The sequence below is a fragment of the Eimeria maxima genome, genomic scaffold (genome assembly GCF_000499605.1).
Source record: "Eimeria maxima Weybridge genomic scaffold, Emw_scaff16, whole genome shotgun sequence".
Classification (NCBI taxonomy): domain Eukaryota; phylum Apicomplexa; class Conoidasida; order Eucoccidiorida; family Eimeriidae; genus Eimeria; species Eimeria maxima.
Genome location: NW_013563557.1, coordinates 22501 through 49410, shown reverse-complemented (window position 1 = coordinate 49410; position 26910 = coordinate 22501). Strand labels below are relative to the sequence as shown.

The window sequence follows — 26910 nt, the reverse complement described above, 5'->3', positions numbered from 1 at the left end:
CCCCCCCCCCCCCCCCCCCCCCCCCCCGTTTCGCTTTAACCCAGTGCTTCTACTCATACAGGGTTCGAGTATGGTGCACTGCAGGTTCGCTACGGACCCTCAGTCGAAATATCGGCTGATTCCCCTGAGGCTGCAGCTATCCTCTCCGACGGATATAACGCAGAATCCAGAGATACGCAGGCAGTTGTTGAACGCCTCCGCAGGGAGGCCCAAGGCTCGAGAGTGCCTGTTGAGACAGTCCTCGATGCCCTATTCCCTCCCATAGTGTGGCGTGAGGGGGACCGTCTGTTTGTACAAGTATGTCACCGCGCCTTACAGCCGCCCCTGCAAAGCACGCCTTCCGCTGGTGTTACACATGTAGCAACGGTGCTAAGCATCGAAAGCGATGGCCTGTGATACTTACCAAGCGAAGGCCTATGATACCTGGCTTCTCTTTGTAGCCTTCTAGTCGTGTTCTGTTTGTGCTTCTTACTTGTAGCACGTCAGCACAGCAGCAGCAGATCGCGTAGACGTTCTAAAAACTCGTGAGGACTTAGACGTACAACTTTTAGAACGCCGTGCTTCAGAGACTGGAGTTTGTGCATGCCGCTACGACGCAATCCTTCAGTGTTTTGGTGAGCGGCAGAAAAATCACTTGGCCCCTAACTAAATAGTGGCCAATCTGCGACCACGCGCAAATATGAATTAGCCCTCACAAGTCCTCGTGTGGTATGGTTGAGCAAAAACCCTCGAAACGCTTGTTTCAGGGGCTACAGTGTTTGGACGATGCATCGATTCCTGTGTCATCCAGACGAACTCATTCGCCAAGTCGCAATTCTCTGCCCTGAGAGAGCACTTTTGCTATTGAGGTGAGCTGACATTTGAGTGGTCTGAGCTGGCCCAAGACCGTCAGCTGGCGTTTCCCCTGGGCGGTCTCACAAGGTGTCCAAAAAGCACTATGCACTATGTTTACCCCTGGTTCAGCATGGATGACGCATTCACAGCGCCGATGCTGTCCCCTTGCTTATTCCGCAGAGTGAAAGACGAAATTAAGCTTACCATATCAGCTCTCGAAGTACTCTGCAAGAGTTCAATCGGTTTTTCTGCTCTTAAGCAAATACAAAGCCATGCCACGGACTCAGATGTCACTCAGGAGCAGGCAAGCGCTTCCCTTGAAGTACCTCTCTGAATGAACTGTCACGTGACGATGGGGCAAAATGGTTGCGCTGTTCTTGAACGCAGCTCGAAAGTTTAAAAGAGAAAAATGAGGAGTTAAAGGCAACTCTGGCAATAACCCATAATCAGATAGAGGAGCGCAAGGCGTATGTTATTTTAGGCAGCTTCCATATCCACCTGCGGGGCATTCACTGTTGTGATGTATAAGCTGGGATTGTAGCAGCGAGTCGACCCCTGTCGGAATGTTAAGAGCGCATAGTGGGACAAGTACAGCATGAAATATTGCAACTGAACGAGCCAGCAATGGGCGCCTTGCACTTATTGGGAAGTGTTTCCATTGCATTTCTTCTCATATGCTGGAGCAGGCAGATGGCCGAGGAGCTCAATGCGCTCGCTAAACAGCACGCAAATGAGGTGAGTAATTGCCTTGCCCTTGTCAGATTCTTGTCTCCAAGTTCATACACCGGAATTCACCAGATGAGTGCTAAGCGACAGTGTTTTTCACCCTTACCCCGGTTGACAGGTCGAAATGATGCGCCAACAATTGACTGTTCTCGAAACAATCTTTATCAACACCCACAACGCCCGAGGCAAGGTGACTACAACTAGCCAAGCACCTAGCCAACCACTGAGTTGAGCTGAAGCACAGAGACGATCCGTTGCTCGCGCCAGTGTCCGGCACTTCGTCGGGCCGAACTTTTTGCATCAACCGCATGGGCGTCTAGCATAGGTTCCACTAGCTGAGGTGCTCCAAAATCCCCGCGTCAAATATGCGAGTAATGCCGTAAAAAACGCAGGGGCAAGGTAGACCAAATTGCCCTCTCAATTCGCAGCGGTTTCTCTGCCTCCTAGAGTCGTCTTTGTATCCTGAGGACACTCCAGATGAAGCAAATTCTATTGGCGTAGTTTGCTTCACTTGCACTCTTTGGGCACTGCCCCCGTCAACGGGTGGTAGGCACCTTGGGTTTGAACTAACAATGTGGCGGACGCATGCATAGGTTTTGTTTTGTCCCATGGGGGAAGGAAGCAATATATTGCGCAACATCACTCTTATTCTTCTGTTTGAGTAGTGTCGTAAGACTGTCTATGGTAGGCTTCAACCAGCGTGTTGGTGGAATGTTACAAACAAAGGCTACACTATAAAGGTTCATTTCCGTTCAGCTATTTATTCTGCAGCTGGCGAGTAGAGAGACCGTTGGTTCGAACAAGTCACAGACCGGACAGCAGTTCAGAACCCAGCCTGCATGCACACCACCCGTGTAGGAAGACGTAAAGCCTAAAACGATATTATTAGTATACAAAGCCTAATAACATAGAAAGCCGAGTGTCCAATGATTTTTAGAGACTCCTCAAGATATGGTGAGTTGTTGACGGCCTCCTCGTATTGACTCTGTCATGCAATACTCCTTAAACGTCAAGCACACACACACACTTCTTGTCCTTACGTGATACTTCGTAAACTGGTAGTCATATATTTGGCGCGGAGCAATGCATGCAAAATCCCGTTGCCAGTGCCGACCATAGACTATGTTTTTGACACGAAAAACCATGGCAATGGTGGATATGCAACAATTGCCCCTTTTTCATCGACGCTGCTGCATGCGAGGCCTCACGGTTCTTACTGTCGTTGTTGAGTAGCAACCGCAATTCCCGTTGACGTTACACCCCAATTTGGCTCTGACGTAACACCTCTGAAACAAAAAGCGCACTAGAGGTGAGAATGTATTGCCAATCTGCTGGGGAAATACCCCAGGGGCGCGGGAATATATCTTTTATGCCCTTCTCGGTGACGGTTTCCGAAGAAGCCTTGTTACAATTTCAGCCTTTTGATTTCTATGCCATCTGAACAATAACACACCAGGGAAACACAAACTACAATTGGTGTCCTATGCGGGTTCCACGTAAGTCACAGGGATTGCAATGTCAGTGCCGACCTTTGACAGGAAAAGGCACGGCAATGATGGCTATACCACCATTGCAGTCCACCTGCACAGTATAGGTTTGTCAGCATTTAATGAACAGCACACAGCAGATAACACATAGTATATGTATAGAACGCAGGTTTGGTGTCAAGTAAGGACGCACTTCTTGTCTTCACTTAACACTTGGGAAAGTGTTGAGAAAGTAGCTAGAGACATCTGCCTGCTTCCTACTCATGCTATAATCAGCATTCCGCTCATTCTCAGCTCATTCCACTTGAAGAAAGCTTTAGTTCCAGCTCTGTCCTTCTCCCAGGTTCAACAATAATCGGAACTCTCCCTTGGGGTCATCGTAGACTGGGCATCTTCCGACATTCGTTTCGGTTATACTGAGATGCCAACACTGCCGCATGTCCACTTAGTTTGAATCTTGTGTGATTTGGTAGTGTCATTGATCATGGAGTCGCATTCTACCGGGAAAACCAACGCAGTACCAGGGACATACCGACGTACCCATCTGCGCAGGTAGGCATTGATGGGGTTAAGGGAGCTCCAGCAGCAGATTTCGTGTGTAATATTGGGTTTAGTGTCATACTGCAATGGTACGGGGCCTCCACGTTCCTCCAGTTCGCCCCCACTATTCACTCCAGTGGGACAGGAACTAATGAGATAGTGAGACACTCAGCACATTGTAACCATATCCACAAAAGGTAGGCAGACTACAACCCAGCTCACAGTAACTATATCTACACCCTTCTTCAATGCTATGGACATTATGTAGCCCCCTGCGCTCTATCAATTGGTTGCTCAGCTGCAGCTGGCGGAGGAAACGGCCACGGCGTTGGTTGCCACTGCCCTTGGGACCTGGATGCTGCGACTTGGCCAAGGATATAAGTAGTGAAGTCGTAGATATGGAAGGGGGCCTCTACTCCCTTCGCCTTGAAATAGAAACAAGGACGTGTCACTGTACTTAACAACATATGGGATGTTTGGCCACTTTACCGCTATTGCTTTTGGTGTTTGCCCGCTGTTTAAAACAAACAAGAACCCTTGCTCTCTTTGGCGAGGTTTAGTGCAATCTAACTGCACAAATCACCCTTGCCTCTGGGACCGGGTGCATTTTGTTTACGCAGCTCGAAAGGTACCTTCAGCAACGACCCACAAGGGGAACCATGTGAATAAAGAACAGTGATAGGTAGTTTACAGAAGCCCATTCGAGGTAGTAGGTAGGGGAACAAGGATATTTGCCTAGCTTTGTCAACGGCAAATGTGTTGTCTCTAGGAGTGCTGGAGACCCAATGCAGCCCGTGTGCGTTTGAGATGCTTGGCTATGTTGGCGTCATCAGGCAACTCTTTGTGCAGGGCCTCATACAGAAGGAGGGCAGGGCCAAATTGACCCGATTTGCGGAGACAGAGAGCAGCGAGCTGTCGCCATTTGTTTTCTGTGGGCTGTAATTTGGCAGCTAAGGTAAAATAAGTAGATGCTTCCTTAAAGTTCTGGGCCTTCACCAGTTCTATCCCCAACCAGGTCGCCGCATCCAGGTCCCAAGGCCGCAGCCTAGGCAGAGACACAGTACAAGGCGCTCGACAAAAAGCTTTTACATGCAGAAGGACAGCCTGAGGACGTGTGTTTCTCACTGCACAGGTGGCAGTGGGAGCATGCGAAGGCAGACGCCAAGAACAGCAACGACTACAAACGACAACAACTAAAGAAATATACGAAATACCCAAATGCCTCGCGATAATGACTAAAGGCCTCCTGTGGCCGGTCTAAACGAGCACAGAGAGAACCCATTTGGCTCCACACAGCGGCATCAAGCGGCCGAATAGAAGGAGAAGCCAATAGGGCTAGTGCTTCCAGAGCCGAAGACAGTTGCCCTTGCTGCAGTAGCAACGCCCCAACAGTCTACCCGACAAGCGCGTGCTGGACTGCTACACTATCCCAGACGCATGGAAACTGTGCATATATATGTATATATGCACATGCAAACGCACAAACACATACCCACGGAGGCAGACAGACTGTATCGCTTCCGGCCCCCCAACCACTCCAGACACTAAGACACCCACACAATCAAACAACCACACCCAAATACAGCCTAGAAGATTGTGCAGAGGGTGTTTAGGGTTGAGGGATGTATTGCCTCTTCATATATTGTTGCCAGCTGAAACAACGCCTCTGCGTGGCCTGGAGCAAGCGCTCGTAGTCGCCCACAGGCCTCAAGCGCCTCATCGTTCCTGCAGCATTACGGCTACGCAAGCACGCGACAACCCCTTGCATGCAACAGCGGATGCATGCTGTAGCGAGTGTACGCACCCCATAGGCAAGCAAGATCCACCGGAAAAAAACATGCACTAGACGCATGCACTAGCTGCACAGACGGATGCGTAGCAGCATCGACTCGCGGGCTGTCCCTTTGCTCGTAATGTGATGTGGCGGTGTATGGTTGTACATCTGTTCCCCTTGCCCCTCTGTGCTACTGGCCCTTTGAGGGTGTGAAGCCCCGGGGTATTTAAGCCTTTGCGTTTACAGTCCAGGGTTTAATGTTTCTGGTATACCGGCGGAGTTTGCGCCAAGTGACAATGAGGTTATACAGGGCTTCTTGACAGTGTGGGTCGATGGCTGCCGCCTCCTTGAATAGTTCCACAGCCTTCTCCTCGTCTCCTTGGAGCGACAGAGTGCAGCCTTTGTTCACGAGGGCCTTAGGATTTCTCCTGCAAGAACAACATCCGCAGCCCTGCAACAACAGCCCTGCAGGAGCAGCCATTACTTGCTAGGTAGCATCGGAGAAGAGGAAATGAGCAAAACATTCTTGCCAGGGGGAGGCAGTTTCAGCTGCATGCTTGCACTCTCTGCACTCAAGAACGGCAAACGGCATACTCAAGATAACGTAACGAAACAGAATAGAATAAGCCGCCATACTAACAATAGGTGAAAAACGAAAATGATGAAGGGCACATGAAATAGCCTTAAACGGATCGATCGCGCTCGTAGGCACGCCAGGACAGCAGCACAAAAAGAAGCAACAAAGGAAGACGCAGCAGATGGAAAGATAAGACGAGGAGGAAAAGAGAAGGCGAAAGAGCAGGCGAAAGAGCAGGCATAGCCGCCAGGAGAGCTGGAGCCAGTAGAGGAGCAGCATACCGGGAAGGCACGAAGCCTGCAGCAGCAGCAGCAGCACGACCAGCAGCAGCACGGGAAGAAACGACAAGCGCAGTAACAGGAGAGAAATCACGAGGATGTGTGTCTGCAGTTGTAGAAGCAGCAGGACCAACGAGCGAAGAGGTTGCAGCAGACGTAGAAGCACCGGAGGATGCTGCACAGCAGCACGAGCAGCAGCAGCAGCACTGGCAGCAGCAGCAGCAGCTGCAGCACGAGCAGTAGCAGCAGCTGCACCAGCACATGCCCGCTCACCTGTCTGCCTTAAGTGCGAGATCAGCATATTTGTTGGCCTGCTCTAGATCTCCTTCAAGAAGGAACACAAAACATAAATTAATTGAAGACCCCAGCAGCAAGCGCAGTCTATGGGGCTTAAAGCCCTTGTAAGCAGCTACTGCTGCCTCTGCCTGCCCTTCCCGCAGTCGCTGCATCGCCAACTCCAGTTGTAACTCCCCAGCCAGGTCTTCAAACCCTGCAGCAGCAGCAGCCATAACAACAACAGCGTGCAGTAGTCATTGTCAAAGAGTCAACTGTGTGGGGTTGCACTACGAGCATGAATCGTGCTGCTCTAAGCGGTTAGTTTGTTGCTGTACTTGATGCAGCAGCAACCCGACCGCATGGAGCCGTTTGGTCGGCTCTGCTCCTGTTCCGTGGAGCGTTTTTGCTGTCAGGTATGCCTGTGTGCAGACGCTTCTACCCGCATGCGTGTAACCCACCCATACGTACATCCATGCATGCATGCAAGACGCACCATGCTGCAGCAGGGAAGCTATTACGGCTTCGTATGCAGCTTGGGGCTGCATCTCTCCAGAGAGCACTAGGCATCGCGCAGCTTTTAATACTGCCTCGTCAGCCTGAACCATCGCGGCTGCTTCGCTGCCCTCTGCGGCTTCGGCTGGTTCTTCTTCGGCTGCTGCTGCTTCTGCTTCGTCGGGTGCTCCTGTAGAAGCAGCAGCAGCCGAAGCAGCAGCAGTAGAACCGGGGATGGTAGAGGACTCGCCGTCGAACTCCCCAACAGCTTGCTCCGGTCTCCATCCCTCTTCTTCTGGCAACACAAAGACAGAAACAGCCCAAAACGCTAAAATCTACCCGAAGCCTTAATAACAAAGAGCAAAGAACAACACGCAAAAAACAAGACCCAGATATGGCACAGGGGCGCTGGCCTGTTGTAGGCGCATAAACCTAAACCATGAAACATAAACCCTACAACCTAAACCGTAGGATGAGACAAACGCATCTACACACGTTTTAACACATTGCCACAGGTGAGCCTTATCCTAAACCCTCAATCCTACACCTAAAACACTCAACCTTAAGCCCTACAGGTTCAGGGGGTAGGCACACTGAACCATAAACCTATATTGTAGAACTTCTACACAAGCAGCCGCCCACCAAGTGACTGCATTTGGCTTTTCCTGAGGGCTAACATCGTAAGGAAGGCCTCGTGCATTCGCGCGGTGTTGCCGATTGCCAGATAGCAAAGAAAGAGATTAAAAGCCGACGTTCTTGAGTGCACATCCTCAGGTGCCAGCTGCAAGCAACGAAAACTAGAACTCTAAATCCTTAACCCTCAGATAGCAACAAGGCTCGACACAGGTTAGGTTGAGGGTTTAGAGTTTCGGGTTTAGGACCTCAATGGCTTGTTCGTATTCCTCAGCTGCGTCGACGTATCGACCCAAAGAAAAGTGACAACCGGCAACACTGCGGAGTAATTTTGCTCTCAGCAGTTTGTACCCCTGCAGCAGTATGAGTGCACACAAAGCACAGCCCCACTAGGTGCGCAGCGGTAGAAGCAGCAGCAGCAGCACCGACAGCAGCACCATATGCTGCAGGGAGGGAAACGGCAGCAACAGGTGGATGTAACGGATCGCCGTAAACGCATGCATGCAAACAGCAACAGCAGCAGCAAACCGACACGCAATGCACCTGGTCTTTAGTGGTAAGAGGCGTGTTGTCTAAAGCAGCCTTGAATGCCTTCAGGGCTTCTTGGGGCCTCTGCTGTTTCAGAAGCATGCAGCCAATGTTGCCCAATAGCCTGCAGTAGCAACAGTAGCATCAGCAGCAACGACAAGAACAGCAACAACAGCAGCAGAAGTAGCATTTAGCTGCTGCAGGTGTGTGTCTGTCGCTGACGCCAATGCATGTGACGCAGCACAGAGGATTTCCTGCTGCGGAAGGAAATGCATGCAGAGTTCCTGTAGCCCACACATGGAGCTTTGTGCTGTTGCTCATTTTAATGCCTTTTTAATTGTTTAAAGGCAAATAGGGATCCATATATACAAAAAATTCAGCAAAAGACGTAAAAGCAGTAGTGCATGCAAACAACAACACACACATACATGGATATACATAAAAGAGACATACAAGGAGACTATATATGTATGTACATTTACACATATATCGGTATGCATATACGTGAGAATATATTTACACAAATGTACAAGCAAACAAAAGCGAGAAAAGAAGAAATGAAAACAAAAGGAAAAAAAGGAACAAACAAGGACTAAATTGTAAAAAGGAAGAAATACATTTTTCTAGCGGCAGGGAGTTTGTTGTCTGCCAATAAATGACTGCAAATCGCATGGCTTTCTTCGTACAACCCCATCCTCTGCAGCAGCAGCAACGCATGCATGCATGCATTCATTTGTATATAATAAATACATAAACAATAAATAAAAGAATAAGTAAATTACGGATGCGTCTGTATAAGTTATATGTCTTTGTCTTACTTCTAACATTTTTGCTAGATGGACACCGCAAGCCAATTCTAGTGAAAGAATATCCGCCTCTGCATGTAACACCGAACCTGCTGCTGCTGCTGCTGCTACTGCATGTGCTGCAGCAGCAGATGCAGCAGATGCAGCAGCTGCTGCTTCTCGGGCTGCATGCAAGGCAGCTTGGTTGTCGTCTGCTTCAGCTAAAGAGACAGCGCGTAGGAAAGCAGCCCACGCCTCCTTATAGGCACTTATTGCTGCTGCTGCAGCACAGCAGCATCACAGCAACAGTAGAGCAGCAGTGGAACATCAACAGCAGGGTCAACCGCTGCAGCAGCAGCAGCACCATCAGCAGCAACAGTAACATGACGCGGTCGTTGGCTGCTTCTTTTCCTTCTTAGTAACAAAGTAACAAGAACTGTATGCAGATACAGCATCATCCACTATAGCAGCAGCAGCAGCATCTGCTGCGCCTTACCTTCAGCAGCAGCATTCTCGGCATCCACATCTCTTTGGTCGTTAGAAAGGACATCAAGCAGCGGCGTGTTACACGACCATAAAGCATCCCCAGTTGCTGCTGCTGCTGCTGTATCTTGTGTTGCTGGTACTGGCGAAGCAGAGCCTCCCCCGAAAGACTGCCAATAGCGTGGGGAGCTGCCGGCAGTAGCAGCAGCAGTAGCAGCAGCAGTAGCAGCAGCAGCAGCAGCAGCGGTGTTATCTGCTGTAGCATAATTGGCGGCAGCTGAAGGACTTAAACAAGGTAACGAATCCAGTAAAGAGTCTGCACCCGTGCCAGCTGTAGCAACAGCAGCAGCAGAAGGATCGCTGCTGCCGTTGCTGCGGCAGAGGAGACGGGGAGAAGATAAGATAGGCAACACTGCAAACACGGCACACACGCGAACTGCACCCCACTGCTCTTGCTACTGCCCTAAGTACCTATCAACCTGCGCTAGTTTGTCCCCACGATGATGTGTATGAATGGCTGTTTTTATATTACTAATTTACTTATATACACTACTTTTTATTTCAGTCTATTACTTATTAATTCAATTATGTGATGTGTACGCACTCGTGTCTTCAGCTGTCTGTATACTTCGTTGCCTGTTGCGTTGCTCATAGATAAATATCACAGAAAACCAATTAAAAGGGGAAGGAGGCGCTGCTGCTACTGCTGCAGCAGAAGCACTAACTCGAAGACTTGTGGTGGGCAGACACTGCTGCAGCAGCTGTTGTTGCACGCGCTCCTGCTGTTGTGTTGCAGAAATGCAACAGCCCAGACTCGATGTATCGGCTCTTATGTTGCTGCTACGGTGGTGTGGCTTCTGCTGCAGCAGAGAGAACAGCAGCAATAGCAACAGCAAAGGGGCGCAACCTCAATCCCGTCCCGCATCTAACGGAGGTGGAGCCGCGCACGTACACCGAACACAACCGAGTCTTGCTTCCTTGATAAGAAATCCAATGCATAAACAGCTGGTCTAGCAGCAGCAGCAGCAACAACAACAGCAGCAACCTCACCAGCAACTCCAGCACGAGAGACACACCTTAGCAGCTGAAGATGCAGCAGTTGCTGCTGTAGCAGCGGCAGCACGACCCGCCTCAACAGCAGCAGCACAAACTGCAGGAGCAGCTCCAATACACGAATGCTGAGCAGCAGCAGCAGCAGCAACCCCAGCGCTCAAGGGAATAATGGAACAGTGGCGGGTGCAGCAGTGGGAGTTGCAACGGCAGCAGGAGGGTTAGCCCCAATAGAAGTAGGATGAGTAGAGCAGAAGAAGCACATGCAGCAGCAGAAGCAGCAGCTAGAAAGGCAGCGTAGCAGCAGTAGCAGCAGCAATAACAAGAAGAACAGGGGGCCCTTCTTACATCTTTATGATCTGCTTGTGGCGTTGTCTGCAGGTGTATAGGTGAAGTTATTTCCTCCCCAGATAATAAATATATTGTTTAATTTAAATATATAATTATTTATTTTTATTTATTCGAATATAAAATTACACATAATAAAAGAGCCAGCCCGATTGTGCCGCAGGCGGGGGGCTGCTGCTGCTGGCAACAGCAGCAGTAGCGGGCTCGAGCAGCAGCAGCAGCAGCAGCAGCATCACCAGCAGCAAACTTCTCTTCTTTTTAATTGTTAGGAGGAGCGAGCTAATAGGTTAGACAGCAACATTTGGCTCACCGCCCGTTGGTTTATTCCCTAGGCTGCAGCAGTGGTTATGGTCAGCGCCGACGATAAAGGGTTTACGGTTTGATGTTTAGGGTAAAGGGTTCAGGGTTTAGAATAAACGTGTGAGAGAAGGGGGTTTCTTTGCGGGTGCAACGCTACACAGCGGGAGTCTGCTGGCCGCAACAGCAGCAGTACTAGAACAGTGCAGCGACAACTGCTACAACCTCAGCAGCAGCAGCAGCAACAGCAAGAACTGTCTCTTATGCCCGCACACCACGACTGAGAGGCTCTTGGGAGTCGCTGTGGGGTTCGCTTGCGAAAGAGCTGCTGCTGCAGCAGGAGCTGCTGCTCGTCAGCAGCACCTTGGAGTGCTACAGCAGTGGCTACAGCAGCTGAAGGCATAACAGCAGCAGCATCAGCATCATCAGCAGCAACAGATAACCAAAACACGTAAAGGCAGCAGCAGCAGCAGCAGCAGCAGCTACATTGCTGCTGCTGCTGCTGCTGCAACTGCTCTGCTGCTGCAGCGCGTCGCGTTTTTTCGTCCTTTTGCCATTTTAGTATCGCAGCTCAGGAAGCAGCAACGTCAGCATTAGCATTAGCAGCAGCAGCTCGTAAGCAGCATGAGACGCAGCATTAGCAGGAACTCAACAGTAGCACCATCTCCACCAGCAGAGCACCACCGGCAGCAGCAGTAAGAGCAGCAGCAGCATCAGGATGGGTGGCTCTAGCAAAGGGGAAGTAGGGAAGCTGCAGCTGCTGCTGCAGCACGGCGAGCGTTTCTTAGATCTTATTTGTAGTGGATCTTATGATCCTTCTCGTGATGTAGGGGAGCAGATACGGGAGCTGCAACAGCAGCAGCAGCGGCAGATGCACCTGCAGCGACGACGACGTCAGCAACTGGAAGAATCAGGAGGTGAAGAAGAGCTCGATGATCCCCAAAACACCAGCAGCAGCAGCAGCAGCAGCAGCGGCAGGAGGAGGAATAGACTTCGTAGGAGCGATTCTTTGCCTACTTCTTCCGACGACGATACAGAAAAGACAACAGGAGGAGCATCAGGTGCATCACCCCCATCATCCCCACGTCTATCATCAACAGTGCCAGCACCAGGGGCAGGACCAGTAACAGCAGCAGCAGCAGCAGCAGCAGCAGCAACAATAGAATTTCCTTCATGTATAAAATATCCTCCTAAGCCTCATCAAATTGAAGGATTACGTTGGTTAGTCTGTCTACACGATCGCGGACTTAGCGGAATTCTAGCCGATGAAATGGGATTGGGAAAAACTTTTCAAACAATTTCTTTTGTTGCATTCCTTAAACATAATAGGGCATTTAATGGGCCTCATCTTGTATTAGCACCTAAAAGTACTATTGGTAAGAAAATATCTATATACATATATATACAACAACTGCAACAACTGCAACACCGGCAGCAGCAGCAGTATTCTATTAATTGTTCATCTATTGCTGCTGCTGTGAATGCTGTTACTGTTGATTTTGCCCTCCTTCTTGTTGCTGCTGTATATATTGTGGTCGTCAGACTTAGGAACAAAAGAGAGAGTAAACCCGTCCCTCTGTGCACGTCCTTACTATTGCTGCTATTGCTGCCCCTGCTGGCGCTGCAGGTAACTGGATGGCTGAGTTGCGTCGGTTTTGTCCATCTTTGGGTGCTGTTAAAATATTGGGGGAGAAAGAGAAGCGAAAGAGGTTGTTGTTGCTGCTGCTAACTGCATGCAAACTAGTGAAAGAGACGCAGCAGCAGTACATCAACCGCAGGCAGAAGCAGCAACAGAAGAATGCAGCAGCAGCATCCAGGAGCAGAACACAAAGCCCGATGCACACCAGCAGCAGCAGCAAACAACAGCAGCGTGATGCCGAGGAGGCCGCAGAGATGGACGAGGACGAGGAATCCTCCCAACAGCAACACCTACAGCAGCAACAGCAGCAGCAGCAACAGGAAGGAGAAGAGGAGGAGGAGCAGCTACCCGAGGAAGTTAATGTTGTTGTTGCTTCTTATGAAATGCTGATGTTAGAAAAAAATATTCTAAGTCAAATAGATTGGCAATACATCATTATAGATGAAGCGCATAGAATCAAAAATGAAGAAGGCAAGCATCATGCTGCTGCTGCTGCTGCTGCTGTTGTTGTTGCTGGTGTTGCTGCTGTTGCGTGTTCTTGATAATGCTGGTGGATATGCTGGTCGCGCTGCTGCCGTTTGCTCCTGTTGATGCTCCTGCTGCCGGGGTTGTCAGTCTCGTGCTCCTGTTGCTGATGGTGTTGTTGCTGCTCCTGTTGCTGCTGTTGCTGCAGGGAAACTCGCAACGACTGTCCGCCAGTTTTCTTCGAAGTATCGGCTGCTGCTAACAGGAACACCTCTACAGGTAGCTGCTGCCAGGGGTATTGACTGGGAGCAGTAGCAGCAGCAGCAGAATTAACAGCAGCAGCAAACTTATTAGCAGAAGCTTGTGTTTGTATCACAACATCCGAGACGTTGCTGCAGTACGGGCTGCTGCTACTACTACTGCTACTTCAACTATTCTTGTTGCTGCTGCTACTTGTATTGATCTTGTGCAATATGCATATGCATATTGCTGCTGCTGCTGCTGCTGTTGGTGGATGTGGTGCTGCAGAACAATTTAAAGGAATTATGGGCCTTATTACATTTTTTGCTCCCTCAATTATTTGAATCGGGGTCTGATTTTTTATCATTATTTGATTTAAATGCATCAACAGATAAAGAAGGAGTTCTTCTTACGCCACAACAAATTGAAGAAAGAAATCTTCTTATTGTTAAAAGATTACATCGCATACTTAGACCTTTCATGCTCAGGTATACAGCAATCACTGTAGCAGCTGCTGCTGCTGCTGTTGCTGTTGCTGTTGCCGTTGCTGTTGCTGTTGCTGTTGCTGTTGCTGTTGCTGTTGCTGTTGTTGTTGTTGGTGCTGTTCTTGCTGTTGTTGGCGTTGTGCTGCTGTTGCTTTTGCTGCTGCTGGGGATGAGGATGAAAATTGATGCTGCTAATGCTGCTATTAGTGCTGTTACTGTTGCTGCTGCTGCTGCTAATGCAGGCGAGTGAAGAAAGATGTCCTGCAAGAGATGCCTCCAAAGAAAGAAGTCATTTGCTTCATCCCCCTTTCTGGTAATTGCAAAACCCTAAACCCTAAACCCTAAACCCTAAACCGTTAGTTACTTTTGTTTGATATCTGCTTTGTAGGCGCATACACTATAGCACAGACATTAACTGCTGCTGCTGCTGCTTCTGCTGTTGCAGATGTACAGCTTACATGCTCTCCCATTACATAACTATTGCTACTGCTGCTGCTGCTGCTGCCCCTTCTACTACTGCTCCTACTACTGCTACTACTAGTGCTACTAGTACTGCTACTACTTATCCTACTACTACTGCTGCTGCTGCCGTTGCTGCTACTGCTCCTACTACTGCTACCACTACCACTATGACTGCTACTTGTACTGCTACTAATACTACAGTTGGTGCTGGTGCTGCTCTTGCCCTTGTGCCTGCTGCAGATATGCAGCGTACATTGTATAGAGATTTATTAACGAAAAATGTTAGTGCCTTACAAGGAGGCGAAAGTTGCGGTCGATCGCAATTACGTAATTTAGCGATACAACTAAGAAAGGCGTGCAATCATCCTTATCTGTTCGAAGGTAACTTACTACTCTTAATGGTGGTGCTGCTGCCCCTGTAATTGCTGCCGCTGCTGCAAGTGGTAGTGCTGCATTAAATGGTACTGCTGCAAATGGTGCTGCTGCTCGAATAGCTGCTGCTTTGCTCTAATAGCGACAAGAACTACAACTACAACTACAACTAATACAGCAACACCTACAATTGCTGCTGCTGCTGCTGCTGTTGCTGCTGTTGCTTGCAGGATACGAGCCGGCGGATGAAGATCCATTTGGGGAGCACGTGATATACAACAGCGGGAAGTTACGTTTTTGCGATCGTTTGCTGCAACGATTAGTAGCGAGGGGGAGTCGCGTTTTATTATTTTCTCAGATGACGAAGATGTTGGATATATTAGAAGATTATTGTTGTATAAGAGGGTTTGGATATTGTAGATTAGATGGTAGTACTGCAGCAGACGAAAGAGAAAAACAAATTGCTGCTTTTAATAATAATTGTTATGGTGATGACAATGATGATAATAATAATGATAATAATAATGATAGTAATAATAATATTAATAATGATAGTAGTAATGGTACTAAGGATAATAACAATGATGATAATAAGGATAATATTCACGATAACAAGGATAATATTAATAATGTTAGTAATAGTAGTAATAATAATGATAATAATAAAGATAATAATATAGATAATAATATAGATAATAATATAGATAATAATATAGATAATAATGATAGTAATGCAAACAAAGACATTAAGGACCATAAGGAGGTCATGACAACCGCGAACAATGCAGCAAACGGCATAAATAGTATGAATAACAATACGGATACAAATAATACTAATAATATAACAGATAACACAAATAATAATAGTAATAATAACAATAAAAACAATAAAAAAAATAAAAATATATCTATTTTCCTTCTATCTACTCGTGCTGGAGGCATAGGAACAAATCTTACCGCAGCCGACACAGTTATCATCTTCGACTCAGACTGGAATCCTCAGAATGACCTTCAGGCCATGGATAGAGCACACAGAATTGGTACTTTTTTTTGCCCTTTTTTACGCCTTTTTTGCCTCTTTTTGTGTCCCTTTTAGTCCTTTTGTTCTGTTTGTTTTGTTTGCCCTGTCTTTATATTTGGTGGTTGTTGCTTTGCGTGATTGTGGCGGTGGGGTTGCTGTTGATGTAGCCGCTGCTGCTGCTGTTGCAGTTACTGTTGCTGTTACTGTTTCTGTAACTGCTGCTGTCTGCATGCGTTTTGGGGCTGGGTTTTTGCAGGGCAACAGCGGGCAGTAAATGTTTATCGACTTATCCATGAGCACACAATAGAAGAGAAAATACTTGAAAGAGCAAACCTTAAACTGCAACTCGGTAAGCAGCAGCAACAGCAACAGCAACAGCAACAGGAGAAGCAGGACTGGTAGTTAGGTGGCTGGTGTTGTTGCTGTAGTTTCATCTTCCCCAGTAGTGCAGCAGCAGCAGCAGCAGAATCAGCAGCAGCATCTGCTGCTGCATCATGCAGAACAAAATTACCCATACGTTGCATTTCATCTTACCTGTTGTGGTTGCTGCTTTTCCTCCTCCTGTTGCTTTTCCTACTCCTATTCTTCTCCTCCTCTGCTGCTGCTGCTGCTGCTGCTGCTGCAGACACCGCCGTAATCCAACAAGGGCGTCTACATGCTGGTAGTAATCGTGGTGATCTAAGTTCGAAGGCTTTGCTATCGATGGTTCAATTTGGGGCTGAGCATATTTTTAAACCATCAGGAAAAAATGATTTAACAGAAGAAGAACTTGAAGCTATTCTTGCAAGGTTGGATTTGCTACTGCTGTTGCTGTTGTTGCTGCTGCTGTTGTTGCTGTTGCTGTTGCTGTTGCTGGTGGTAGTGGTGGCGGTGCTGTGAATCCTGCGTCGGTCTTTTGGTGTTGCTGCTGTTGGTGCGGTTGTTGTCGCTGCTGCTGACAATTCTTCTCTTGTTGTTGCTGTTGTATTTGTGGTACAGAGGACAGGAGCGGACGGAGCAGATGGAAGCGATGTTGCAGCAGCAGGTGCGGCGTTCTTTGTTGGACTTTAGCAGCAGCAGCAACAGCAGCAGCTTATATGATGCAGATGAATTATATTATCCTGAAGAAAGGAAGACAGCAGATAGAGAGGCATGGCTATCTCTTGCAAGGGAGCAGCAAGCTGCTTCGTCAGAACGAGACAGCAGGAGGAGACTTAGGGCCAGCACATATAAAGATGCTGCTGCAGCAGCAGCAGCAGAGCAGCAACAGCAGCAACAACAACAGCAACAACATTCAAAGGACAGCCGCAAACCCATGCCTAAGTTAATCAAACTTCCCAATATGCAGGTAAGATAGAGATAATCTAAATAAACAATTTAATTAAATAAATTAGTAAACAATTAATAAAAAAATAATTATTTTCTTCTTTTTTCCCGTTGCAGGATTGGCAATTTTACCGGAGGGAGAGAATAGAAGAATTACATGAAATTGATTTACAGTGGCGAGCAACTTTAGGCAGCAGCAGAAAATTAACAGAAGAAGAGGAAGAAGAAAGAAGAAGACTTATTGCTGAGGGGTTTAGGAATTGGTCAAGAAGGGATCTACTTGCATTTGTTAGGTAAGAAATTTTTTGCTGCTGCTGGTGTTGCTGCTGGTGTGCTGGTCACCACCGTGGTGCTGGTGGTGCTGCGATATTCCGGTTACTAGGGTTTAGGGTTTAGGGTTTAGGGTTTAGGGTTTATGGTTTCTATGCATATAGGGGGTGCGAAATGTATGGCCGAGAGGATTTGGATAGAATTGCGACGGAGGTCGAAGGAAAAACGACAGAAGAAGTCAAAAAATATTCTTCTGTTTTTTGGCAAAGATTGGAAGAAATTGGAGACTGGAAAAAACTCGTCAAAAAAATACAAGACGGAGAGGCTGTTATACAAAGAAGAAGAGAACTTGAACAGGTATACATAATATAAACCCTAAACCCTAATAAACCCTAATAAACAATAAAAAACCCTAATAAACCCTAAACCCTAATATTTAGTGTACAGTGTATTATATATATTCATTGAGTTACAAGCAGTAAAATATTAGCAAAAGTTATATACTACACATAATAATAGTACTGCTGCTACTGCTATTGCTGCTATTGCTGCTGTTGCTGCTCCTGCTGCTGTTGTTGTTGTTGATAATTATGCTGCTGTTGCTGCTACTGTTGCTGCTGCAGGTGATAGTTCGTCGTCAGCAGCAGAGTGATTTCCCTTGGCGTCGTTTGCCGATAAATTTTGCTGCTGCAACAAAATCAAAATCTTTCTTTACTGAGGAAGAAGATATCTTCGTACTTAACCTTACTACATTACTAGGTCGGTGTTGCTGCTGCTGCTGCTGTTGCTGCTGCTGTTGCTGCTGTTGCAGCTGCTGGTGCTGTTGCTGGTCTTGTTGGTATTTTTGTTGTTGCTGTTGCCGCTGTTGCTGTTCCTGCTGCTGCTGTTGCAAGGTGTTGCGTGTACTGTACGTTGTGTGCATTTTAGGCTACGGCAATTGGGAGAAACTCCGCAGCCAGGTGGGTCTGCTGTTACTGCTGCTGCTGTTGCTGCTAGTACTGTTGTTATTGCTGCTGCTGTTGTTGCTGCTGCTATTTGCGGTACTGTTCGTGCTGGCTTTCTCGCTGCTGCTCCTGCTGTATTGCTGCTGCTGCTGCTGCTGCTTAAATATGTTGCGCAGCAGATATATTTATATTATGTGTGCAGATATTACGTGACAGCAATTGGGTAGGGGATTGGTTCTTTAGATCGCGAGCAGCAGCAGACTTGGGGCGAAGGGCAGAAGCAATTATTCGTCAACTTAAGAAAGAAGAGGTAAATTTCCTGCTGCTGGTGCTGCTGTTGGTGGTGTTTCTGGTGTTGCTGCTGGTGTGGCTGCTACTGTTGAATGTTGTTGGTGCATCTGCTGCAGCTAGCTGCTGCTGCTAGTGTGGATATTTTATGTTTGCCGCAGGGCGAGAGGTTTTCGCGTGGCCGCCGCCGTTTAGATATGCCGGCAACGAAGCAGCAGTCTCCTTCAGCAGCAACAGGAACACCAGCAGCAGCAACAGGAACACCAGCAGCAGCAACACCAGCAGGTACAACACCTGCAGCAGCAACACCTGCAGCAACAGCAGCAACACCAGCAGCCAACGCCTCATCTACTACAGCAGATGGCCCGTATACCAACAGCGTAGAAAGATCAGGGGGGTTGGAGACACAGACAGCAGCAGCAGCAGCAGCAACAGCAGCAGCAGCAGCAGCAGCAGCAGCAGCAGATACGGACTCTCCTCCGCGCATTGGGAAGACAGAGCAATTTTCTCCCCTCTCTAGTGGAGAGGCAGAGGCAAAGAGAAGACGCCTCCTTACTGGAGAATAAGCAGCAACAGCAGCAGAATCAGCAGCAATAGAGGCTGCAACAGCAATAGCAATAGCAGCAGCAATAGCAGCAGCAGCAAACAGCTGCCGCTGCTGTGGCATATAACGCGGTGCCTGTACAGCAGACATAATTGCTGTCTTTTATTCTTTTTTGTTTTCAATTATATTAATGTATTATTATTAATTATTAATTTTTTTTTGCTTACTCCCTTAATATTCTTTTTATTGTATTGTATATGATGGTGACTCCACCATTAAGTTGCTGCTGCCGCTGCTGTTGTTGCTGCTGTTTCTGCTGCTGCCTCTGTTTAACCCAGAAGAACATAACGCACTGTAGGTAGCTGTGTAGCTAGCTGCTGTGTAGCTGGCTACTCGGTAGCTAGATGGGTAGCTAGTTATGCAGCTAGCTGTGGCTCTCCATACCTCCAGGTGGCACCAGAAACAGCAGCAGCACAGAGAACACGGGGCAGTACGACAGGCAGCAGCGACAGAAGCAACGCAGCCAGCAGCAACGGCAAGCGCAGCTGCAGCAGTATCTGCAACAGGGAGAACTAGGGGGAAGCAGCAGCAGGAACAGCAGCACTGGCAGCAACAGCAGCAGCAACAGCAGCAGCAACAGCAGGTACTTTCGTGTGTGCTTGCTCTATGGGGTTGTCATGGTGAGCCCTTAAGGCCTATACCCAAGCCTCCAAACCCTAGACGTTCGAACCTAAGCTTCAAGTCCTAAACCTTAAACCCTAAACCCTAACACCCTAGACCCTCATCCGTACTGCGTAAGACCTTGAGCCCAAGAACTAAACCCTAAAACTCAACCGTACTATCTAAACCCTAAACCCTAAACTGGGGTTTTGACCACAAATACGAGAAAATAAATGTTGTTGTTTAAAATACTTAAAAAAAATGGACAAGAACGCTTGGTGTGTTAGCCTAGGGAAGGAGAGGCTGCTGCTGCATGCTGTCTGCATGGAGAAGTATAAACCCTAAACCCTAAACCCCTACATAATAAAAATAAAGAATAAAAATTAAATAAATGAATTGTATCTAAATCAATTTACTAAAACAAACTAAAAAAGGGATAAAAGAGCAGCAAATCACATGCACAAGAAGAGGAACAAAGACCGGTCCTAAACCCTAAACCCTCCTCTCTTGCTGCTGCTGTCTTATGTAAAATAAAGATATTTGATCATAATATATAAATTTATTCAATATAAAAAACCCTAAACTGTAAACCCTAAACCCTAAACCCTAAACCCTGATTTAGAGGGTTTAGGGTTATCAAAACATCGCCATCATAGCTTAGTGGTAGAGCATCGGTCTTGTAAACCGAAGGTCGTGGGTTCGATTCCCATTGATGGCTTGTTTTCCTTATAATTTAATTAATTAAAATTAGGGTTTAGGGTTTAGGGTTTACCCCTTAAATTATACTCTTTTATTAATTATAACACATATATTTTATTCTTTTTTTTTTTTTTATTTATCTTATTATACTGGCGGATGTACACACCAAATGGTGGTTTGCAGACACCCACATCAGGTAGAGGCATAAACCCTAATAAACCTTGAACACTAAACCCTAAAACCCTCAGTACAAATTGAACATAAATAAACCCTAAACCCTAAACCCTAAACACCAGGATAAACCATGTCTATCCGTAATAGACACCACCCTAAACCCTAAACCTTAACAAACTCCAAATAAACACCCCCCCTTGCGGCCTTAGCTTGGAAAACCCCTTAACCCTAAACCCTAAACCCTAAACCCTAAACCCTAATATCTTCATGTCTGCTTCTTCTGTGGCGACTTTGGGGTTCTTCTGGTTTGATGCTCAAAAGGTACAGGTGGTGGTTGCTGTACTAAGGACTAAGCCCTTATGCCTAAACCCTAAACCCTAAACCCCAATCCCTAAACCGTAAACACTGTTACCTAAACCCTAAACCCTAGAACCTAAACCCTAAAACGAGCATCGCAGCATTAAAGGGTCTAAAACATAAATCTTAAGTTAGCAGCAGCCACTAACGAAACAACAAAGCTGCACATAGCCAAATATTTGCTGCTGCAGCTGCTGCAGTTACTGCTGCAGCTATCGCTGTTGCCGCTGCTGCTATTGCTGCTATTATTGCTGCTGAATTAATTACGTCAGAGGTCACCAATCGGGCCCTTGGGGCTGCTCCTGCTGCTATTGAGGCTGCTGCTGCTGCTTCTGCTATTGAGGCTGCTGCTGCTGAGGCTGCTGAGACTGCTGCTGCTGCTGCTGCTACCGCAGGCGCCTACCAACAGCAGCACGACGAGAACGTTTAGCAGCAAAAAGTACACCATAGCAGCAGCACGTGCATAACCACTGTTCTGCAGCCGCTGCAGCACAGACCTGCACCAGAAGCAGCAAGAGCAACAGCAGCAGCAGCAGCAAACTCCCACAATCAACCCTTTAGAACATGTAAATGTAGAACAAAGGCAGCAGCAGCAGCACGCAGCAGCACAATGCAATGAACAAAAGCAGCAGCAGCAGCAGCAGCACCAAGCAGAAACGGCAGCAGCAAACAGCAGCAGTCTCAACCGAAAGGAATACCTCATGGGGGCATCCAGACGACTCGCCAGGTGTCCGCTTCTTCTTGTTGCTGCTGTTGTTGCTGCTGCTTGCTGTTTTTGAGACTTCTTCTTTCCGGCACACTCGCCTGCAGCAGCAGCAGCAGATGCAGCAGCAGATGCAGCAGCATTAGCAGAAGAGGCACAGTTTAGCTGTACTAACTGCAGCATGCCCATTGCAGGTACTTACCGTCGTTTGTTGCCTCCCCTGCCTTTTGTTGCTGCTGCTTTCGCTGCTGCTGCTGCAGCTGTTGCAGCTGCTGCTTGTGCTGCTGCAGCTGCTGCTGAGACTGCTGCAACTCTGCCTTCGCTTGTGTTGCAGCAGCACGAGCTTTCCTGCAGGCCAAACAGCAGGGACACAGGGATACAGGATGCTGCTACAGCAGCAACAGAAGCAGCAGCAGCAACAGAAGCAGCAGCAGCAACAGCAACAGCAGCAGCAGCAGCAGCAAAAATGACTTACTCCACTTCACCCTCAAGAGCTGCGATTCGCTGCTGCGTCGATTCTGCAGCTGCTGCTGTGCTGCTGCTCTTTTGTAGCTCTTGCTGCTGCTGCTTCAGCTTCTGGGACATCTGCAGGCAGCAGCAACAGCAGCACAACACACGGCATAAGCAGCAACGCTCATACAGCAGCGCTTCAGCAGCAGCAGCAGCAGCAGCAGCAGCATACGACCAACAGAAACAGGAGCAGCACCATTAGCATACCTCGTCCAGTTGCTTCTTAAGAGACTTTCTTTCATCCTCCTGCTGCTGCTGCTGCTGCTGCAGCTGCTGCTTAAGGGCTGCTGCCTCGTCTTTCTGCTGCTTCAGCTGCTTCTCCAGCTGCTGCTGCTTCTCCTGCTGCTGTTGTTGTTGCTGCAGTTGCTGCTTGAGACCTTTTGCCTCTTCTTGCTGCTGCTTAAGCTGCTGCTCCAACTTTTGTTGCTGCTGCAGTTGCTGCTTGAGGCCAGCAACTTCATCCTTTTGCTGCTGCTGCTGCTGTTTCTGCTGCTCTAGCTGCTGCTTGAGGTTGGCAACTTCCTCCTGCTGCTGCTGCTGCTGTTGCTGCAGTTGCTGCTTGAGACTTTTCGCCTCATCTTCCTGCTGCTTCAGCTGCTGCTCCAGCTGCTGCTGCTGCTGCTGCAGTCGTTGCTGCAGTTCAGCAACTTCCTCTTGCCGTTGCTGTTGCTGTTGCTGCTGCTCCTGCAGCTGCTTCTTAAGGCCCTCCGCCTCATCTTGCTGCTGCTTCAGCTGCTGCTCTATCTCCTGTTTCTGCTGCAGTTGGTCCTTGAGGCTAGCAACTTCATTTTGCTGCTGTTGCTGTTGCTGCTGCTGCTGCTGCAGTTGCTGTTTGAGGCCTTCGGCCTCATCTTGGTGCTGCTTGAGCTGCTGCTCCAACTGCTCCTGCTGCTGCAGTTGCTGCTTGAGGCCAGCAACCTCTTCTTGCTGCTGCTGCTGTTGCTGCTGCAGCTGCTGCTTCAGAGTTTCCGCCTCCTCTTGATGCAGCGTGAGTTGCCGCTCTAGCTGCTCCTTTTGCTGCAGTTGCTGCTTGAGGCCAGTAACTTCATCTTGCTGCTGCTGCTGCTGTTGCTGCAGTTGCTGCTTGAGGTCAGCAACTTCATCTTGCCGCTGCTGTTGCTGTTGCTGCAGCTTCTGGTTAAGGCTAGCAACTTCATCCTGCTGCTGCTGCTGCTGCACGAGCTGCTGCTTCAGGGCTTCGGCCTCCTCTTGTTGCTGCTTGATCTGCTGCTGTAGGTGCTGCTGCTGCTGCTCCAGTTGCTGCTTCAGGCCAGCAACTTCACCTTGCTGTTGCTGCTGCTGTTGCTGCAGTTGCTGCTTGAGACCTTCGGCCTCATCCTGGTGCTGCTTGAGCTGCTGCTCCAACTGCTCTTGCTGCTGCAGTTGCTGCTTGAGGCCGGCAACCTCTTCCTGCTGCTGCTGCTGTTGCTGCTGCAGCTGCTGCTTCAGAGCTTCCGCCTCCTCTTGCTGGAGGGTGAGTTGTCGTTCTAGCTGCGCCTTTTGCTGCAGTTGCTGCTTGAGGTCAGTAACTTCATCTTCCTGCTGCTGCTGCTGTTGCTGCTGTTGCTGCAGCTGCTGCTTGAGACCTTCGGCCTCACCTTGGTGCTGCTTGAGCTGCTGCTTGAGACCTTCGGCCTCATCTTGGTGCTGCTTGAGCTGCTGCTCCAGCTGTTGCTGTTGCTGCAGCTGCTGCATCAGGTCTGCTGCTTTATCTTGCTGCTGCTGCAGCTGCTCTTTCAACTGCTGCTGCTCCTGCTCGAGCTTCTGCTTGATGGCAGCAACTTCGTTGTGCTGCTGCTGCTGCTGTTGCTGTTGCTGCTGCTGTTGCTGCAGTTGCTGCTTCAGGTCTTCTGCCTCACCTTTGTGCTTCTCAAGCTGCTCTTTAAGGGCGGAAAGGTCTTGCTGCTGCTGCTGCTGCTGCTTCAGCTGCTGCTCGAAAACCTGCTGCTGCTGCAGCAGACTTTCAACCTGCTGGTGCAGCTGCTGCTTCTCTTGCTGCGCTGCCTCAGCAGCAGCAGCAGAGGCCTCCCGCTGCTCCGCCTCCTGCAAGGCCACAACAGCAGACAGAGCAGCAGATATATAGCAGCATAACAGCAGCAGACTGAGCAACAAATACAGCAGCATAAGGAGCAGCAGATGCAGCAGCAGATGCAGCAGCAACCTATGTAATGCCTACGCGTTTAAGGTCTTCTTTGAATGCTAGTAATTGCTGCTGCTGCTGCTGATATTGCTGCTGCTGTTGCTGCAGCTCCTCCCCCAAGGCTTCACACTTCTTAGCAGCTGTCCTCAGCTCATCCCTGCAGCAGCAGCAGCAGCAACAACAACAACAGCAGCAACAGAAGCAGAAGCAACAAATTCACAACACCTGTTTTAGTAAGTGCAGGGAGACAGACCCAACAGCAGCAGCAAAGGGGGTAGCAGCAGCAGCAAAGGGGCAACATACTCTGCTGCAGTGTGCTGCCGCTGCAGCTGCGCATGCTGCTGCTGCAGCTCTTCTAGCTGTCTCTCTGTTGCTTCTCTAGTTGCTGCAGAGTCCTGCAGCAACAGCAGCAACAGCAGCAACAACAGATAGCACAGCGTGGGCGGTGCAAAACGCAACAACAACAACAGCAGCAGCAGCATCAGTAGCAGCAGCAGGAGTACCAAGAGCAGCAGCAGCAGAAGGGGACTATAGAAGCAAGCAGCAGAGTGCTGCTGCTGCTGCTGCTGCTGCTGCAGAGTCTTACCTCTTGCTGCTTCTGGTGCTTTAGCAGCTCCTGCTCCTTATCAAGACGTTGCTGCTGCTCCTGCTGCAGTTGCTGCTGCAGCGAGCCAACCTCCTGAATTGCAGCAGCAGCAACAAGAATAAGAGGACATAATTCCTCCTGTTAATTATGTCCTCTTATTCTTGAGGAGCAGCACGAACACAGCAGCAGCAGGGACAGCAGTAGCAAGAGCAGCAGCAACAGCAGCAACATACCTGTTTGAGCTCTAAGATAGCCTGCTCGTGCTGCTGCTGCTGCTGCTGCAGCTCATCTGAATGTGACGACCTTAGGCGCTGCAGTGCTGCTGTTGCTTGTCTTGCAATTCTTTCCTCCCTCTCCCTCATCTCCTGCCTCTCCTGCTCGTGCTGCTGCTGCTGCTGCAGCTGTGCTGCAGCAAATGCCTCACGCTCCTGCTGCAGCTGCTCCTGCAACCGCTGCATAGATGCACTCTCATTCCCATTCTGCTGCTTCTGCTGCTTCTGCTGCTGCTTTTTCCTCTGCTGCTGCTTCTGCTGCTGCTGCTCCTGCTCTATTCGCTCTGCAGCAGCCTCAAACATGTTAGCCGGGGATTCCTCGGTGCTGCTGCCGCTGCTGCTGCTGCTGCTGCCCTTATTTGGAAGTGCAGGCTCAGATGCTGCTGCTGCTGCTGGTGTTGCTGCTGCTGTTGCTGGCGTTTCTGCTGCTGCTTCTGCAGGAGTGTTGCCCTTTGCTCCACACTCCGTCGGGGTGTCCTTAGAAGATAGAGTAGGACTCATTGTTGCTGCTGCTGTTGCTGCTGCTGTTGTTGCTGCTGGTGATATTGGTGCTGCTGCTGCTTCTGCTCGTGCTGTTGCTCGTGCTACTGGTGCTGTTGGTGCTCCTGCTGCTGCTGCTGTTGTTGGTGCTGCTGCTCGTCAATGTGTATAAAAGAAGCCTCAGAAAAGGCTAAAGGAATCCTCGCCCTAAACCCTAAACCCTAAACCCTAGTCCCCAAACCCTAAACCCTAAACCCTAAACCCTAAACCCTGAACCCCAGACACACAGACACAAAGGGGGGGCAGATTAAACAGAGGAGATTTCTTTTCTTGTGATCATTTATTTGCTGTAGAAGCCGCCGATGCTACCCCTGCAGCATGCCTATGGATCTAACTCGCAGTTGCTGCTGCTGCTGCTGCTGCTGCGCTGCTGCTGCTGCTGCTGCTGCTGCTGCTGCTACTGCTGCTGCTTGTCTTCGGGTGTTGAATTCTGTCTAAAGTTCATAATTGGATATTTCTTAGATCTTCAGCAAATGAAGACACACATTTACATAAAAAGGCCGAAAATACTGCACTCCCCTTTGCTGCAGCAGCAGCAGCAGCAGCAGCTGCAGCAGCAGCAGCAGCAGCAGCAGCAGGCGGCTGCATGCAGCCAGCGCGTTCCTGCAGCTCGATTGTCCTTAGCAGCCGTAGCAGCAGTAACAGCAGCAAATTTGCTGCATGGAAATATCTGGGGCTCTCTGTGGTCTACTTGTGTGTCTTGTATGAGGGTTTCCCTTCAAGGGCAGCAGCAGCAGCAGCAGGAGGAGGAGCAGGTGGAGCAGGAGGAGCAAGAGCACCAGCAGCCGGCGCGGGGTCCTACTGCAGCAAACCCCAGGGACACGGCAGCAGAGTGCATGCAGAAAGTACTTGCAACTGCTGCACTGCTGGCGTAGATCTGGGGCTCTGCAGCAGCAGCAGCAGCAGGAACAGCCCTAGCCCAGGAGCAGCCTCAGCAACAGCAGCAGCAGTTGAGGCAGACGCAGCAGCACCAGCTGCTGCAGCAATTGCCTCTGCAGCCGCTTAGTGTCGGAGAGCGCCAGAGCAGGCAGCAGCAGCAGGAGCAAGAAGAGCAGCAGCAGCGGCAGCAGCAGCACTGGGTCTCCGTGCATTCTTGACAGTGGCAAATGCATGCAGGTTTACAGCT

The 26910-nt window shown here is 49.1% G+C and overlaps 5 protein-coding genes across 5 annotated transcripts in view; 3 read left to right on the top strand and 2 right to left on the bottom strand.

Annotated features, from left to right (window-relative positions):
• Positions 1-1168, top strand: part of EMWEY_00003130 (33 kDa dynein arm light chain, axonemal, putative) — a gene marked incomplete at both ends in the record, with an annotated part of 1752 nt that extends 584 nt beyond the window's left edge. Inside the window, 4 exons of the mRNA XM_013477646.1 lie at positions 62-297; positions 479-614; positions 791-848; positions 1015-1168. Of these exons, the coding sequence (XP_013333100.1) occupies positions 62-297; positions 479-614; positions 791-848; positions 1015-1168 (584 nt within the window). The remainder of the gene's footprint in view (positions 1-61; positions 298-478; positions 615-790; positions 849-1014) is intronic.
• Positions 1169-4352: 3184 nt separating this feature from the next.
• Positions 4353-8466, bottom strand: EMWEY_00003120 (intraflagellar transport particle protein, putative; the record flags this gene model as incomplete). Its single annotated transcript, XM_013477645.1, has 10 exons — positions 4353-4632; positions 4802-4956; positions 5080-5131; positions 5634-5789; positions 6490-6706; positions 6986-7279; positions 7373-7416; positions 7662-7765; positions 8161-8269; positions 8441-8466. The coding sequence occupies 10 exons, from the start codon at positions 8464-8466 to the stop codon at positions 4353-4355; spliced, it is 1437 nt and encodes a 478-aa protein (XP_013333099.1).
• A 3360-nt stretch (positions 8467-11826) lies between these two features.
• On the top strand, positions 11827-19165 carry EMWEY_00003110 (SWI/SNF-related matrix-associated actin-dependent regulator of chromatin, putative; the record flags this gene model as incomplete). The annotated part of the gene is made up of 13 exons (XM_013477644.1): positions 11827-12283; positions 12736-13138; positions 14180-14250; positions 14640-14780; positions 15002-15574; positions 16049-16141; positions 16418-16580; positions 16771-17119; positions 17215-17390; positions 17532-17724; positions 17991-18126; positions 18295-18326; positions 18761-19165. The coding sequence occupies 13 exons, from the start codon at positions 11827-11829 to the stop codon at positions 19163-19165; spliced, it is 3192 nt and encodes a 1063-aa protein (XP_013333098.1).
• A 2136-nt stretch (positions 19166-21301) lies between these two features.
• EMWEY_00003100 (hypothetical protein) lies at positions 21302-25745 on the bottom strand (the record flags this gene model as incomplete). Its single annotated transcript, XM_013477643.1, has 9 exons — positions 21302-21530; positions 21732-21837; positions 21939-22084; positions 22212-22321; positions 22454-24289; positions 24423-24543; positions 24690-24781; positions 24973-25065; positions 25206-25745. The coding sequence occupies 9 exons, from the start codon at positions 25743-25745 to the stop codon at positions 21302-21304; spliced, it is 3273 nt and encodes a 1090-aa protein (XP_013333097.1).
• Positions 25746-26257: 512 nt separating this feature from the next.
• Positions 26258-26910, top strand: part of EMWEY_00003090 (hypothetical protein) — a gene marked incomplete at both ends in the record, with an annotated part of 2204 nt that continues 1551 nt past the window's right edge. Inside the window, one exon of the mRNA XM_013477642.1 lies at positions 26258-26579. Coding sequence (XP_013333096.1) covers positions 26258-26579 — 322 coding nt within the window. The remainder of the gene's footprint in view (positions 26580-26910) is intronic.